General features: G+C 41.3%; 1 protein-coding gene across 1 annotated transcript; it reads right to left on the reverse strand.

Moving 5' to 3' along the window:
• Positions 1-2,068: 2,068 nt before the first annotated feature.
• LOC121802490 (protein Dr1 homolog) lies at positions 2,069-8,545 on the reverse strand. The gene is made up of 6 exons (XM_042202170.1): positions 8,365-8,545; positions 8,200-8,260; positions 7,492-7,581; positions 6,525-6,619; positions 3,510-3,578; positions 2,069-2,421 (listed from the first exon to the last, which is right to left on the reverse strand). The coding sequence occupies exons 2-6, from the start codon at positions 8,252-8,254 to the stop codon at positions 2,233-2,235; spliced, it is 498 nt and encodes a 165-aa protein (XP_042058104.1). The 5' UTR covers positions 8,255-8,260; positions 8,365-8,545; the 3' UTR covers positions 2,069-2,232.
• Between the last annotated feature and the right edge of the window lie 8,824 nt (positions 8,546-17,369).

Consider the following 17,369-nt stretch of genomic DNA (forward strand, 5'->3'; position numbering starts at 1 on the left):
ATAAGATGGTGGTCAATGTCTTATGGTTTACCACACCTGAATATACCCCCAAACCCCATCTGGTCCACTATTGCCAAGACATATTGATGGATGGGAACATCCCAAATTATTCCTTCATATCGTCGGCAACGTACATATTCGGATGGAACTCCTGCCCATATGTTGTTAGAGACGTGTTGTCTCTGAAAATATAATACAGATGGATCCGCAGGACCACATGCAAGCCGACGACGAGAGGTTGAAGATGATGCCATAATTTACCTACACAACATTCATAATCCAAATTCAACAATAACCAACCATAAACCATTTCAATAATTAGATACAATTTAATCCAATATTCCAAAATTGAACACCAACATCAAATAATTCACCTACACAACATTGCACATTCAAAATCATAATCCAATTCACCTACACAAAATTAACAATTTAAATTAACAATTCGTCCAACCTAACAATTTCAATTTGCCCAATTTCAATTTTGCCTAACCTAACAATTTCAATTTGTCCAATTTCAATTTGACAAACCAAACAATATAAACAAATTTAACAATTCAAACTAATCAACATACATCAACCAAAACCCACATAAACCAAAACAATTTGCCCAATTTTTTAGCTATAACAACCCTAGGGTTTAGATTTATAATCAAATTTATACACAAATTCACTTAAACCCAAACAATCCAACATAATAATCAACAATAATGTCATTCAACCAATCCAAAATGCATAATATTTCTACTCAATTCACAACCCATTACAAACCCTAGCTAACTATCCACCACTTACTCTAATAATGTAAAAGGTAAGCATACTAACCGAAGAAAATAGATGAATTTGGGGAAGAATAGCACCGATTGATGAATGTAGGCCGAAATCACGGAGAGGAGGGCGATTTCGCGGAGAGGAGGCGCGCAGCTTGGAGAAATCGCGAAGTGTGTGTATTGTGAGATTTTCGCGATTTGGGGGAGGCACGACTGGTATATCAGCCTGTGAAAACACACCACTCAGGATAGCGTTTTTCGCGACTAGGTAATCACGCCACTCAGGTTGGCGTTTTTCGCAAAACAAGTAAACACGCCACTCAGGTTGGCGTTTTTTGCGACTTCAGTAAACACGCTACTCGTGTTTGCGTCTTTGCTTAAACACGCCAATCTGTTCGGCGTTTCTACAACAATACACACGCCAATTACAAAGGCGTTTTTTCAGGAATACACGCCAACCAAGTTGGCGTTTTTCAACGTACTTGCAATTGGAGAGAATACGCCCAAAATACGACACAAGTATAAAACGCCACCTACGTTGGCGTCTTTACGTGTAAACACGCCATTAATATTGACGTTTTTACTTAAAGACACGCCAATTTCATTAGCGTTTTTCCCATATGTGGAATAGATAACAAAATGGGTACATTTACGTTATCTTTAATGTAAACTGCCCCATAAACCCGATTTTCTCATAAAAATATGTGGCCATTCGTAGAGTTCATGTCTTCTTTATATAAACACTAAATACCCCTCGGTCCCATTAAAAATGAAACGTTTTCCTTTTTGGATTGTCCCATTAAAAATGAAACGTTTCCTAAAATAGAAATAACTTTATCTCTACTTTCTCTCTCACTTACTTTACTCTCTCTTCTTTAACTCACAAAACAACACTACATAAAATCCCGTGCCGAAAAGCAAACGTTTCATATTTATTGGGACGGAAATAGTACTAATGTCTTGCATCAGTCATCTCTGTAAATATAAGTCTAAAGATCAAACGTCACTATTCCACTTCCCTAATAAAAAAATGCAATAGAGGATTGGAATTTTTTAATGCTACTATTATTACTACCTCCGTCCCATGATAAGAGTCGCAAAATAAGAGTCACATTTCACTTTTATTAAATAGTAAGTAGTTCCTACACTCTACTAACTCACTCCACTTACATTTTATTATAAAATCAATGGACCCAATATCCACTATTCTTTACATTTCTTACCAAATGTGAATCTTATTGTGGGACGGAGGTAGTATTTTTTGTCTAAAGTGTTATGCAAGCTAGAACACAGGTAAATATTGAGAATCTTGAGAAACAATTTAAATTACAACTAAATCTGTATAGATACACTACTATAAGTTCTTAACTTAAACTGAGCCACAACATTACTCCCACGAGTATTTTGTACATAATACGAGAAGAAAGATGAGTCCTGAGAGAAGAGTGACCTACCTAGCCTACTAAATGGTTGATAAAGTAAATGAGTTACTGCTTGCACTTGGTTGGGTCTCAGGGTCCGACTGCTTGGAACCCGAGCCACCTCCATTCATCCGAGCACGTGCCTCAGCAAACATCCTCTGCTGCTCTGCCAATGCTTCTTCTTCAGTCATTTCAGCTCCGTTGCTCCATTTCCCACTTCTCACGGTGTCCTGTACCCATCCACAGTTGGTTACTGTGCTATTTACTTTACAAGCCGTCGAGTATTATGTGGTTGATGCACACTAGCTAAATAGAGGTAAGGAAACAAAGTATGATACATTTTTCTATAGCATATCTACGTTCAAGTTGCGTCACTGTATTATCCCCCACAAACATTTTGATTCTACAACTCTTGAAGAGACATAGGAAGAATATCAAGGCATTTTGCTAGGCTGTATATGATCAGATAAGACCTTACATGTTCAACTACAATGTCTTTTACTATATGAAATATGAATGCTATGTTCGCTCGGATGTATTAAACTATCTCCATATACATATAGAGATGAGTTATTCTACAAACCGCTCTTAGATTATAAACTAGGAACTATTTTCAACCATTAGATCATGAACATTCCTCGGTTCAACTATTTTTTTAATTCATACAATTTTCCAAGTTCATATTTTTCCACAACATATACATATATGCTCCACATCCATGAAGTCATGCAACAAGATGAGAAATCACCATATGGTCAGCAAATGGTGCAAATGGCTCCTAGTTAATGTTTGAAAAATTGTTAATATATATGTAGGGTTGTGATCTATGCAAAACTAGATCTTAATACAAAAACGCAGAACAAAAAATCATACGGGGGGCATTTTTAGGTGAGTGTTAGTTTATCTTTAGGTCATTTTAATAAATGATAACCTAAAATGATTTTAAAATAACAACAAAGCCGGATTTTATAAAATGACCTAAAACTGATTAATAATGATCCTCCGTGTTTTTGGTTAATTATTGACCATCAAATCGCCTAATCTTAGTGCCACGATTTTGGTTGCATGTCTGTACTAAGATGCATTTTTGGATCGTGCTTATCTTTTATATCATGAATCACATTGTGTAATTAATAGATATCAAATTGTTGCAAAGCTTTGGCCTTTGAAGCAAACATTAGATTCACGAATGACTATCTTCTTATCATATGTAAGAGAAAACACATGTAGTAAATTCCAACCGTAGTATTGAGTGTGACCTGCAATTGTGCTTTTGCATGTGAACCTAATCAAGAGAGAGGGAGAGAGTTTTGTTTACCACTGTCTCAAGCCTGTGCTGCTCATACGCAGCATAAACTTCTTCAATATACTCCCCAAATCCAAGAACCTGAAACCAAAGTTCCAGAAAGTATTCATTAACAACTATATAGGGTCAGAATAACTAATGCAATATAAATTCAAAAATCAGAAATTCTACATGTATATTTAGTTTGACAATCAAGTCAAACTTAACTTCAACTAGAGAACCAAACTACACTGTCAGGACACCACATTTAATTGCAGCTATAAAAACTGCTTCAGAAATATGGAACAGCATCCCACAAATGATCAAGTCAATTCAAAGCAACCTCCTTATTTCACACTTCATCAAATCGAAAGAGAATAATACATCACTGCAACAAGGACAAATGGAACATCCAACATAAAAAAGAGATATCACGGCATAAATTCCTAGCTGGTCAGTTCAACTGTATCATGCTATATTCACATGTAAAATATACTCCTGTGTAGTATCGTAATATGTGTATTTACAGTACTCCAAACTTTTCAAAACCTTTAACTCCAATGGTTTCTTGAGTCCTTTTATTTTCCTTTTACTACCACCAAGAAATTTCCTAGGATGGTATAGTTCTACAGCAAAATTAAATAAGTTCTTAGGAAAAGAATTCCTAGTGACAACCAACTTTAATGGGTCGGGTGTTTTGGGAAAATTGGGCGCGTCATTTCTGCAATTGGGCCGAGTTTAGGGTTAAGGGAAAATGGCCTGGGTCATTTGAGAAATTGGGCAGGGTTTTGGGCTAAGCCAGTTGCCACCATTAACACCATGGCGCCGCCATCAAAATCTGCCACAAATGGTCATGGCAAAGGAATTTTTTCAAAATCCGCCATGAAAGTGTCATGTTAGTGATATGGCAGATTTTTAATAACATTGGACTGAATTTGAGGGTTATAATTAATAAGCACCACAGAGTACTCCATGATCCAATGTCGATGTCTAGACACTAAGCTAAATTTTTTACTACGGCAAGGACCTAAAAGTACAAAATGTAGAATCATAGATTCAAACAGTCGTAAGTTCAGAAGCTAGAATAACGTCTTGGGTGGTCAAAATTAAATGACAGGACTATGAAAACGATGAAAACACAATTATCACTACTAGAATACTCAAATTGGTGACAAGGTAGTATGAATTGTACAATCAGAAGGAAGCTCACAAAAAAGTAAAAAATTAAAAAAAGAAACTAACTCATACTATGTATAGAAAGCTGGATATCCATATTCTAACAGTGCATTGCATTCTGTTAAGAATATTAGTATTTTGTCCCACATGTCCCACATCGGTGATGTGACATAGCCTAGCTTAGTCTACATATGTGGCATGTGTTGAGTAATAAAATACACCAAATACACTACAACTTTCTCTACTATGTCTATTTACTTTTCCGCATACATCTATATTTTACTGTTCTACATGGTATCAGAGTGGATTCGAATCCGTCTCTAAAAAATTAGGGTTTCCAAAACAAAAAAAAAGAACTAAATTAGGGTTTCTGCCACTGCCCGCTCTACTATCCCCACTCTGCTCTTCCGTCACTACTCTACTCTACCCGAAATTATGTTTTGTTCTTCTCTATTACGCTATTATGCCCAAACTAGGGTTTACGGTGTTGCTGCTCTACTCTGCCCAAATTTGGGTTTCTACCACTACTATATTGCACAACTGCTCTTCTCTGTCCAAACTAAGGTTTCTGACGTTGCTGCACTCTGCGCTATTATTTGCTTGCTGCTTATTTGCCTGATGTTCTAATCCTACTCCGTTGCTCTGCGCTATTATCTCTGCCTGCGCTCTTGCTTGCTTTTTATCTACATGTGCTCTGAATCTTGTCAGCAGTTATTATTCTACTCCTCCTCCTACAGTTGCTACTCTGCTACAACCGCTACAACTGTCACTACTACCCTGCATCTACTACTTCTGCTCTACAGTTGCTACTCTGCTACAACTGTCACTGCATCTGCTACTTCTGCTACAGTTGCAACAACTGCCCTACAACTGCTACTCTGCTACAGCTGATACTACTACCCTGCATCTGCTACAGTTGCAACTACTGCCCAGCTGCTACTCTGCTACAGCTGACACTAACTACCATGCATCTGCTACTCTGCCTACAGTTGCTACTACTGCTCTGCATCTGCTACTACTGCTGCTACAACTGCACTATAGTTGCTGCTACAACTTATGCAACAGCTGCAACTACTACTGCCCTATAGTTTTGGCTACTACTATTGCTGCCGATGTTTGAGGAAAAACATTTTTGAGAACTTTGTACTAAGCTGGACACAATATAGATGTTCCCGCTTGAGGGGGAGTGGTAAGAATATTAGTATTCTGTCCCATATCGGTGATGTGGCATAGCCTAGCTTAGTCTCTTGTACTATATATATGTGGCATGTGTTGAGTAATAAAATACACCAAATACACTACTACTTTCTCTACTATGTCTATTTACTTTTCTGCATACATCTATATTTTACTGTTCTACACATTCAAATTTCATTAGAAACATGATGTTGATCCTAGTAAGAATTGACTTCTCTTTACTTTACTTCTACTCCCAGAATCTATGCTCAAGTTACAATACCATTTGTTCGTGCAGACAGTTTTCTGCAACGGACATTATTAATTAGCATTAGTACACCTAACAATCAAGTAACAGAAGTAACAAGTCTCAGTTTCCTCTCGTGGTGCTATTTTTGGGTTGTGCAATCGCATCAGTATATATTTTGTTGATGCACATTTTGTATTCAGAGCGATGGAGACTTTGAAAATATAATAAAGCTAGTTTTTTTCTATATGCTCGTAAGTTCATCGAAAGTAAACAATTTATCAGCCCAAAAGCATTTCGCCCAAAAAACACCAAATTCCACAATCATTACGAATTTCAAAAATATTGCTATAAATACTTCCAGTAAAAAAGAAACTTAAACATTTCCATATGTATGATATAAAAGAAAGAGAGTGAAAAAGAACAGTAATGTGTGAGGGATCAGAAACCTCTAAGGCCTTGAGCACATGTTCTGGTGCAATTGTTCTTTTATCTTCTCTGTTACAGACTTCATTGGATTCAGACGAAACAAGATTGATAAACTCTGCAAGAAGAAAAAACATTATATTCATTTTACCATCAGTGATGAAAGTGGAACCTCATGCTAAGATCACTCATGGAGACGACTGAAGTGAAAATAACTCTCCTACTATCAAATCAATTCCATCTTATCTGGGCAAAGGTAAGAGTACTATGATGTTGTTATCAATAATAATCAGTAAGCCATATCCGATAACATCCATGAGAAAACAGAAAACAGAAAACACTATCCACTATTATGACAAAGCCTCACAGTTGTTAAATCATAAGGGGGCATTTACTAGTGATGGATAAATTGATTAAATATAGGATGGAGTATTTAAATGATAAGTTGGTCGATCAAGCTAAAATATAATCAATCCATCAAAGTAAACAGTAGATTAACTTGGATTATTTTCATTCATTCATCCTATCACACAAAACAAATGCCGTCTAAATGTGTGAGCAACAGCCAAAATTAATTAACCAATGAACCTCTCGATGCACAATAAGTACCGTTAAGAACAAATTAGTGGACTTAGGTACAAAGAGGCTGAGTCACTAAAATAAGAATTAGTTAGTTCCCAAGCTAATCACTTAATTATACAGGCAACATAATAACTAAAACTTTCTAGGTGCCCATCATCAGAGTTTTATGTTTGTACACACTTCCCACGCATCAATACTACACAAAAGAATTACATAGACATGACCAGTAACATCATTCAGAAATTGATAGCATGCAGAATCAGACTACTGTGATCACAATGAAAAGGTAAAGATGCAGTTACTGATTTTACAGCCTGCATGGCCTGGTTATAATAAAACTGCAAAAGTCATCCTGTTTAGCATAAATAAAAAATACAAGATAAATAAGAAAGAGTCCAGGTTACACACCTACACAGCACTCAATTAAAAGATCTTGAGTATCTCTAGCAACACGAACATCTGGAGGTAGCATCTCTTTGATGATTTTTGTCATTGTTGCTGAAAAGGAATAATCATTGTTATTTACAAGCAAATAACTAACAGACTCCCTGTAAAATTGATCGAGTCCATATAAATGTTTCTGAAAACCAAAACCACAATATCAGCAATCCTTCTATATTAAAGACCTTACTAGAGTCCAATTTCAAAAGTGAATTTTGTCCCTAAATATGTGTCCTATTGCAAAGAAAAATATCACGCCCATGTTAACATCATAATCATCATTACAGGATTTTTTCCTTTTCAGTTTTCCAAGAAGCAATAAGGATAACATTCTGGAATACGATATGTATGGAATTCATCGTCATTAGACAGCTTTTTGTTAGCAATTTAAATCACTCTGCGTAGATGTAGGAGGACATAACAATATCCAATTATACAAACTGCACATATGATTTGATTCAACGCAACAATATAAAACACAGCTGACTCATACAAAAAACGGGGCAATACAAACCCTATATAATGTGAAGACGATTACTGCAAACTTTATGCATCTATTTCAAACGTTTGAACATAGGAAAACGCTTATCTGAGTTTAGATATGTTTTACCGAATTTTATTTATAGAAATCATGAAATTCATAAAAAAAACTGGGGATATTTTTAAAGGGGAAACCTTTTGGAAGGGAAGCATCCTCCTTTGTTCGGCCAACAATGTCCATAGGTTCCATTTTCACCTTCAAAACCGAAACGAAACGGATCGCAAAGTAAATTCATACCCAATTACATCATACATTTAGGCAATTGAATGAGAGAATAAAGCAATTGAGCTTGGCGTTACCTGAGACTGAAAGGCAGTGAATGTGCAAGATCAAGAGAGGTGATAAAAATGAAAAGCGGTGTTTTTTGGAAGTGGTATCAACCGAATGAGAGACGTGACGCAGTTTGCCGGCGACGGAGATGGTTGCTCATGGCCGATTTGAGAGAGAGGGGTTTTTGAGCCAAAGATTCTGCCTGACCAAAAGGGTCCACTGTAAGGCGGACACCCCACAGCCCCAAAATTATTGTCCATAGCTCTAAAAATTTGTTTTCGCGTGGATACTTTCAATAACCCTCAAATTTTATAATCAATTTTCATTTTGAAATGTTTTTAGTTTCAATCAGGTATAATTAAAACCATCGCATAGTAAATAATTAGAAAACGATGTAATTGGGACCGAATATTCGTTGTATTGAAAATTGTAAAATTATACAACGAATATTTAAAATAAAATACAAATAAAAACTCCGCCACCGTCTACTCGGTGTCGGAGTCGGCTTCCTCGTCTTTTTCTTCTTCTCCTCCTCCTCCTCCCTCGCTGCTGCCGGCCGCGGTTGCCCCAGCAGCATCATCAGCCAACCCTAGACGCTCAATCCGAGTGATGAGCTTCTGGTATATAATATTCCTGATGTACGGGTCATCGGTGGCTAGGTATTTGCTGCAGACGTCCTGCAGTTGTTGCATCAACTGCACATCGAGGTTCTCCCTCAAGACCCCGTGGGGACCAGGAACCATGGGCTGTGCGAATGGGGAGGGCTGCGGGATGCGCGATCCAGACGCGGCCGACGATGGGCGGGAGGAACTTCTAGCCCCTCTGGCGCTGCGGATAGAGGCATGTTGTCCCGGGGGCCGTCTTTGCCTAGTGTGTGTAGCGGCGGGCTCTTCGATTTGCTCGTCGTTCTGCTCGAACGAGTGCGAGCCGCTTCCGCTACTGTAGTCCCCGGCAAGGTTGTGTCTTGTACGCTTCGGCCCAGGAGCTCCAGTGACCTCTTGCGCGCAGATGTCCTTGAATTTCGGACAATCTGAAACATCGATGTCACGGCCGCACTTCCTAAGGATAGGAAGCACGGGGAACCGTGACCAGTGGGGAATTAAGGAGCGGGGAAGAAGGGGAAACAATCAAATCAAGGCAATACAACTTAACAGTCAAAGGCGAAATGCCATTTAAGTTAACTAACGTTTCAATCCCGAAGTTTACAAAATGAAAGGTAACAGAGTTCGACAATAAAGGAAATAACAGAGTTCAACAGTTCAAAGGAAATAACAGAAATTCTGAAACCATTGAGTAGCGGAAGCAAATTTTGAGAGTTTAGCTACTACTATGTATGGAGACATAATAGTAACCGGAATAGTGACCTAATACGCTCTTGGATCATCGCTCAACATCCTCCGCCTCCCGACCTCGCTCAACCTGCACATAGGGAAGACATATGCAGGGGCTGAGTACTTGATGCACCAGTGAACTCACGCCCAAAAACATTCATCATTAAGATATGTCAAGCCATCATCGTGTGAATCCCGGGTTTTACTTGGAAAAGAACCGAGAAGCACAAAAATTCATTTCCATAAAACAGTGTCCGCGCGGACTAACATCATCCTCCGTCATATACCATATCTGAACCATCATGTGAAACGAGACTGTGGCCACAATCTCGATCACTGGACCGGCCGACCTAGGGGACGGCTCACGATCCCCATCAGTGCACTAGTCTAAGTAGGGCGTAGACCCTAGTTAGACCCGAATTCGTTAACCATCAAAGTCTAGTAGAATTTTATTCTAGTAGACAAACAAATAGGCAGTTTCAAAACATAACACGGCATGACATACTTATAGAAACATCCTTATAACACCGGAAACATATTGATTTAAAATAAACGTTGAAGAATAAAGCCCACCTCAACAGCTTAGAAATTTCCTTTTATAACTTCTCGATCCGACTTTAACGAGCGTGCGAACCACCTTTTCGAAAAACAATTAAAGTGCACATCAATCTCAATAACTAAAACATTTAGAATGCATGCACTCTAATTAAAGTCTTTTATTCCCTTTTTCTCGGTTTTCATGCATTTTCAATTATTCGGCTGCCGCCCAAGGCGTCGCGTGCGACGCCGGTCGGCCGCTTACGCTCATTCTTTCCTCCGTTGGCTCCTCGTATTTTTCCATAACGTCGAAATAATTTCTAAAATTATTTAAGCGCATACTTAAATTTCCATAATTATTTACCGTTGAACAAAAAAAAAAGAAAGTATTATTTCATACTTAGGTAAATTATTCGTTCTTCCAAAAGTCTTCCGGGATTTAATTAAATATTTCCTCCGATTAAACTCTCAATTACCGACCCGGGATTAAATTTCTTAGCCACTTTATCCTCAAAATTAATTAGAAAGCCCCAACAATTTCCAACAAAAAGAAATTAAAAGCCCAAACTAAAAGATTTAAAACAAGGCCCAAAACTCTAACTCCTTCCCCACTTCTCTCTCTCTCCTCACATCTTCTTTCTCTCTCCCCGTTTTCTTCTTTCTTTGCTTCCTGTCGTCCGCCACCACACGACGAAGGCACACTGCCGTCGTCTTCTCTCCGGCTCGACGCCGTCGACGGGTCGTCGCCTCTGCACTGTCGTCGAGGAGTTGACGTCCTCGGTCGTCGCCATCGCTGGTTCGCCATCAACCTAGCTTCGCCGTCGCGCTACCGCCACCGCGTTGCCGCTGCTGCTTCACCAGGCCGCTGCCACGGCGGGGATGGGGAAAAGCTACTGCCGTCGCCCGCGCCGAAGCGTCGGGCACGGCTGTCCGCCGCTGCCCATCGCCGGTGACGGTTTTTCCTCCCCCGAAACCATTCCGAACCCGCCCGGAAACACTCCGCAAAGACTCGCAACACGTGATATTAACATAAAGCTAAGTTCTTTCTAAGCTTCGGCTACGTACGGCGATCGTTCGGTTGGTTCTACGTCGGTTTCTACTTAATTTGATTATGGAAGAAAAGCTATGGAACAAGGATATATATCATGTATGCAAAGCTAGTAAACGTCTCATGCTTTGAGGGTGGAAAAGAATTATACCTCCAAGATGGTTGAAAATGGTAGAAGAACACAAGGTGGTGGCTCAAGCTTCCTCCTTCTCTCTCGGCACTTCTCGCCGCTTCTCCTTCTTCTCTCTTCTCTCTTCTTTTTTTTTTGCCAAGTGAAGTGGAGAGGTGGAATAGAGAGGAGTCTCCCCCTTGAAGAGGAAGAAACCGCCGAGAATGGGGGTGAAGAGGGGAAACCGTCGACGTGGGGGGGGGGAAAGAATTAATTTGGGCTCAGCTAATTAAAAATCCATACTTGGTCTTCCATGATTTAATTTCAATTGGGCCAAAATCATCAAATAAATTACAAGGCCAAGTAAAAAAACCACTTGATGGATTTAAAGAGTGATTAGATTTAAATTATCTTGTATTTAATTGGTCTTCAAATTTATTTTGGAAAAACCAAAATAAATTCATACATTTTTATATTTTTCGTATTTTCATTCGTTAATAAAAATTCACGGGCCTTAATTAAATTTTGTTATCTCGTTCTTCATAACCAAAAATTAAAGTACGAGAAATCGTACATAATTTATATTTGGTGTTGTTCTAAATATAATATCCATTCAACTGGTCCTCGCTTTACGCACGTCGTTATCCATAAAACATATATTTCTTTCCATTTAATTCATTCGTCTTGCTAAAGGGTAGCAATTTCATCATCGACCTTTCAACGAGACCTTAAACGTGTCTCCCATAGCTCACAACAAGAAAACACCTAAACACATTCCTCTTCACACCACACACAAACCATAATTTTTCCCATATCACATTTATCGAGAAGCATAGCATTTCGAAATAATTTTATCAATTATTCCGTTACATAAGATTAATTTCAAACTTAAGGTACGGGTGTTACATTCTACCCACCTTAATAGAAATTTCGTCCCGAAATTTACTCATTTCTAACGAAAAGTTCCGGGTATTTCTCTTTCATTTTATCCTCGAGTTCCCAAGTAGCCTCCTCGTGGCCATGGTGTTTCCAAAGTACTTTCACGGACGCGATCGATTTGTTCCTCAACTCTTGCAATTTCCTGTCCAGAATAGCCTCGGGCTTCTCCTCGTAACTCAAGTCAGGATTCAAAATCATTTCCTCTTGATGAACCACGTGTTTGGGATCGAACACGTACTTTCGTAACTGTGACACATGGAAAACATTGTGCACAGTCCCAAAACTTGGTGGTAGTGCCAACCTATACGCTACGGGTCCCACCTTCTCAAGGATTTCATAAGGCCATACGTATCGTGGCTTCAGCTTCCCCTTTACACCGAACCTCGTTATCCCCTTCGACGGAGATACTTTCAAGAACACCTTATCCCCCATATTGAACTGTAAATCTGTACCCCGGACATCAGCATACGACTTCTGTCGGCCTTGAGCTTCTTTTATCCTTTGTCGAATTTGTCGCACGATCTCTATCATTTCTTCAACCGAATCTGGCCCGAGTATTCTTCTTTCACCAACCTCATCCCAGTAAAGTGGTGTTCTACATTTCCTCCCATACAATGCTTCATACGGGGCCATATTTATTGTCGCCTGGAAACTATTGTTATAAGCGAACTCGATCAATGGTAGTACTACTTCCCATTTTTCTCCTCTGTCGAGCACCACGGCTCTCAGCATGTCCTCAAGAGTTTGAATCGTTCTCTCGGACTGTCCATCGGTTTGTGGATGGAAAGCAGTACTAAAATTCAGTCATGTACCAAGCTCCCGTTGCAGACTTATCCAAAACCTTGAAGTAAACCTTGTATCCCGGTCTGACGTGATTGTTACTGGCACCCCATGTAGCCGAATGATTTCTTTTACATAAATCCGAGCTAGCTTGTCGGATCCATGAGTTATAGGGATAGGTATAAAATGCGCACTCTTGGTGAGGCGGTCTATGATTACCCAAATGGCCGTATTCCCTTGCCGGGTCTTTGGTAAACCTGTCATAAAATCCATAGTGATATGTTCCCATTTCCACTCCGGAATCTCCAACTGTTGCAACTTCCCATAGGGTCGTTGATGTAAAGCTTTTACTTGTTGACATGCCAAACATCTCTCTACAAACGAAGCTATGTCCCTCTTCATTCCATCCCACCAAAATGATCCCTTCAAGTCCTGGTACATCTTTGTACTTCCAGGATGAGCGGTGTATGAAGTCTCGTGTGCTTCGGTCAAAATTTCATTTCGAAGTCCTTCGTCGCCTGGCACACATAGTCTCCCCTCGTAGGTGAGAGCATTATCAGCCTCTTCTCGAAACTTCTCTTGTTCGCCCTTCCTCACCTTCAGTCGAACTTTCTCCAAATTTTCATCATTGCGTTGCCCTTCTATTATCCTTGTTCGTAGATCGGATGCAATTACCAAGGTGGCAATCTTTCCCTTCAAAGTTTCCGGAGCTCTCACCACCTCCAATCGCATCTTGCTAAATTCGCGAATCAACTCCGCTTCCTGTGTGAGAAAAGTAGCCAACTGCGGTTGAGCTTTCCGTCTCTAAGCATCCGCCACCACGTTTGCTTTACCCGGATGATAGTTAATACCACAATCATAATCCTTGACTAGCTCGAGCCATCTGCGTTGCCTCATGTTCAAATCTTTCTGCTCAAAGAAGTATTTCAGACTCTTGTGGTCGGTAAAAATCTCACACCGAACTCCATAGAGATGGTGCCTCCAAATCTTCAATGCGTGCACCACAGCCGCTAGTTCTAAGTCATGAGTAGGGTAGTTCAACTCGTGTGGTCTCAACTGCCGCGAAGCGTAGGCAATCACCTTACCATTCTGCATCAGAACACACCCCAGTCCAATCTTCGATGCATCAGTGTAAACCACATAGTCTACTCCCGGTTCCGGCACGGCTAGAACAGGTGCGGTGGTCAATTTCTCTTTGAACAACTGGAAGCTAGCTTCACACTCCGATGTCCAATTGACCTTGGTCCCCTTCTTCAATTGTTGAGTCATTGGCCTTGCGATTTTAGAAAATCCTTTAATAAATCTTCGGTAGTATCCTGCCAGTCCAAGGAAACTCCGAATCTCGTTTGGGGTCTTTGGCGCCTTCCACTATTGTACGGCCTCCACCTTTGCGGGGTCAACTCGAATCCCTTCGGCCGTCACAACATGCCCCAGAAAATTCACTTCTTTTAGCCAGAATTCACACTTACTGAACTTGGCGTATAACTTCTCTGTTCTGAGTGTTTCCAGTGTGATCCTTAGATGCTCCTCATGTTCCTTTTCATCCTTCGAGTAAACTAGCACATCATCTATGAATACCAGGACGAACTTGTCCAAGTATGGATGGAATACTTGATTCATTAAGTCCATAAATACCGCCGGTGCATTCGTTAGTCCAAACGGCATTACTACGAACTCATAATGCCCATACCTCGTTCGGAATGCCGTCTTGGGTATGTCCTCCCTTCGTACCCTCAACTGATGATATCCCGACCTTAAATCCATCTTCGAAAATACTCCTGCTCCCCTGAGTTGATCGAACAGGTCGTCTATTTTCGGCAGAGGATACTTGTTCTTGAGAGTCAACTTGTTCAATTCCCGATAGTCTATGCACATTCTCAGTGTCCCGTCTTTCTTCTTCACAAACAGCACAGGTGCTCCCCACGGTGATACACTTGGTCGGATAAAACCCAAGTCCAGTAGCTCTTGTAGCTGGATTTTGAGTTCTTCCAACTCCTTCGGTGCCATCCTATATGGTGTTTTCGATACTGGTGCGGCTCCTGGTTCCAGATCGATAGTAAACTCCAACTGTCGGTCAGGCGGAGGGCCTGGCAACGCATCGGGAAATACGTCGGGAAACTCACGTACCACCACCGTATCTTCAACTTTCCTCTCCTTCTTGTCATGTCCTTGTAAATACACCAGATAGGCCGGACACCCCTTTCTAATCATCGTGGTTGCTTGAAGTGCCGATATCACACAAGTTCGTTGATTCATCGAAATTCCGTGGAAGGTAGAGGGCTCCTTCCCCGGGGTTTGTAACGAGATTTGCCTCTCTTGGCATCGGATAGTGGCATAGTTTTCAGCTAGCCAGTCCATCCCCAGAATAATGTCTACGTTATCCATCGGCATAACGTGCAAGTTGTGCGCCACTAAACTAAGTTCTCCCACCATGAGTTCTATGTTCGAGCAAGATCGTGAAATTTCTATAAGGCCTCCTACCGGTGAGTTCACATTCATCTTATGTTCAAGTTCATCAACAGGCAGTCTTAAAGCTTTCACGCAGGAGTGCGATATAAAAGAGTGCGACGCACCCGTACCAAACAGAACAGTAACAGGCATGTCAAGTAATGTTCCCATACCTACCAGATTTTCTTGTTTTGGCTCCCCCTGTGGGGCTTTCGCTTGCTTGCGTCCCAAGGCATAGGCCCTAGCTTGAGTCGGGTATGGCTGGCGACGCTGCTGCTGCTGCGGAGGTGGTGTAGGATTCCCTCGAGGTCCGTTCGACGTTCCCCCACCTCCAGTATTGTTGTTGCTCGGGCACTCTTTGGCGAAGTGTCCGACTCCACCACACTTGTAGCACACATTGGTCCCGACTCTACACTCTCCCATGTGGTTCTTCTGACATTTGGCACAAGGAGGTGCTCTCTGACGGAAATCTCCACTTTGGAATGGAGCAGCTTGTTTTCCTTTTCCCTGGGAAGAGTTTGGGGTACTCTGGAACCTCTTGTTGTCGAAGGGTGCGCGGTTCCCGTCCCATTTCCTCTTATCCCGGAAATTCTGCTGTGAGGTCGGCGGTGTTGGAGTAGTGGGTGTAACCGTCCTTTCCCGTGGCATTGCTTCCTCCACGTCCAATGCACGAGATAATGACTCGGCATACGAGAGTCTACCATGGCATGCCAACGCCATCCTAATTTCGTGCCTCAGACCGGCACAAAACTTCTCCGCCATCTTCTCGTCGGTGTTTACTTGCTCGGGTGCATATCGAGACATGTCACATAGGGCACGGTCATATTCGGTCACAGTCATCCGCCCTTGTTTTAAATTGTAGAACTCAGCCTCCTTTGCCTTACGGTAGCTCCTTGGAATGTATTTGTCATACAGTTCCTCCTTAAAGTCTTCCCACGTCAGGGTGTCTAACTGTTCCTGCGTCATTGTCCGCTGCTTCGTCTCCCACCAGAATTCTGCGGACCCGGTGAGCTGATAAGTCACGCACGATAGGCGCTCCTGGTCAGTGCACCTCAAGAACTTAAAGATGCGTTCTATGGCCCGAATCCAGGTCTCGGCCTTGGTTGGATCTCCCATTCCATCGAACACGGGAGGACGTTCCTTTCGGAACTCTTTCTCGATGTTCCATTCCGGCTGTGGCGGTGGTGGAGGTGGTGGTGGTGGTTGTCCTTCAGAACCCACACTGCTTTGGGTCTCGTTGCTTGCCCCATTCTCGTGGTGAACCGCGGCACGTCGGGGAGGCATTCTGTTCAATACATGCATTAGTATAAAATTCAACTTTACCATCACCACTCCACACAACCTTTCCAAAGCAACAACACAACTTTCCATACACAACGTGGTAAAACGAAGGCAACGATAAAACAACGGGAAACTTTATTATCTTAAAACTAACAAGTACGTGTTTCCACAAAGTCTTTGAAACAGGGAAGGAAAAACAAACGACAAAAGAAACTACTACATAGTTCGTCAAAACCAAACATTCGAAACTAACAAAACAGCAACAGAAACACTACTCCTCGGGAGCTCTCTCATAATTCGCCCCTTCCTCGCTATCAACTTCAACCTCTCTCGCAAGGGGCTCTTCTTCGGGGTCTTCCTCACCCTCCATGGGATCCTCCTCGTCTTCAAGGGGATCTTCTTCCTCTTCCTCATCACTCTCCCGCACATCAGTAGCGTCGTCGATATGCTCATCAACCACAAGGACTTCCGTCGCGGAAGGTGCGGAGGTACGCATCCCAAGCCTTCTCCTCTTAGGGCAGTTTGGTTGCGGCGTCTCACTCTCGTATCGACCTCCGCTGT

Source organism: Salvia splendens, chromosome 5 (assembly GCF_004379255.2).
Source record: "Salvia splendens isolate huo1 chromosome 5, SspV2, whole genome shotgun sequence".
Lineage (NCBI taxonomy): Eukaryota > Viridiplantae > Streptophyta > Magnoliopsida > Lamiales > Lamiaceae > Salvia > Salvia splendens.

Bases quoted from the DNA above. Each gene is read 5' to 3' on its own strand.
- LOC121802490 (XM_042202170.1), bottom strand. From the start codon at position 8,254: ATGGAACCTATGGACATTGTTGGCCGAACAAAGGAGGATGCTTCCCTT. The intron at 7,582-8,199 runs GTTTCCCCTTTA...ATTCCTTTTCAG, and splicing joins GGATGCTTCCCTTCCAAAAG to CAACAATGACAAAAATCATC. The intron at 3,579-6,524 runs GTTTCTGATCCC...CTTTGGTTTCAG, and splicing joins ATGTGCTCAAGGCCTTAGAG to GTTCTTGGATTTGGGGAGTA.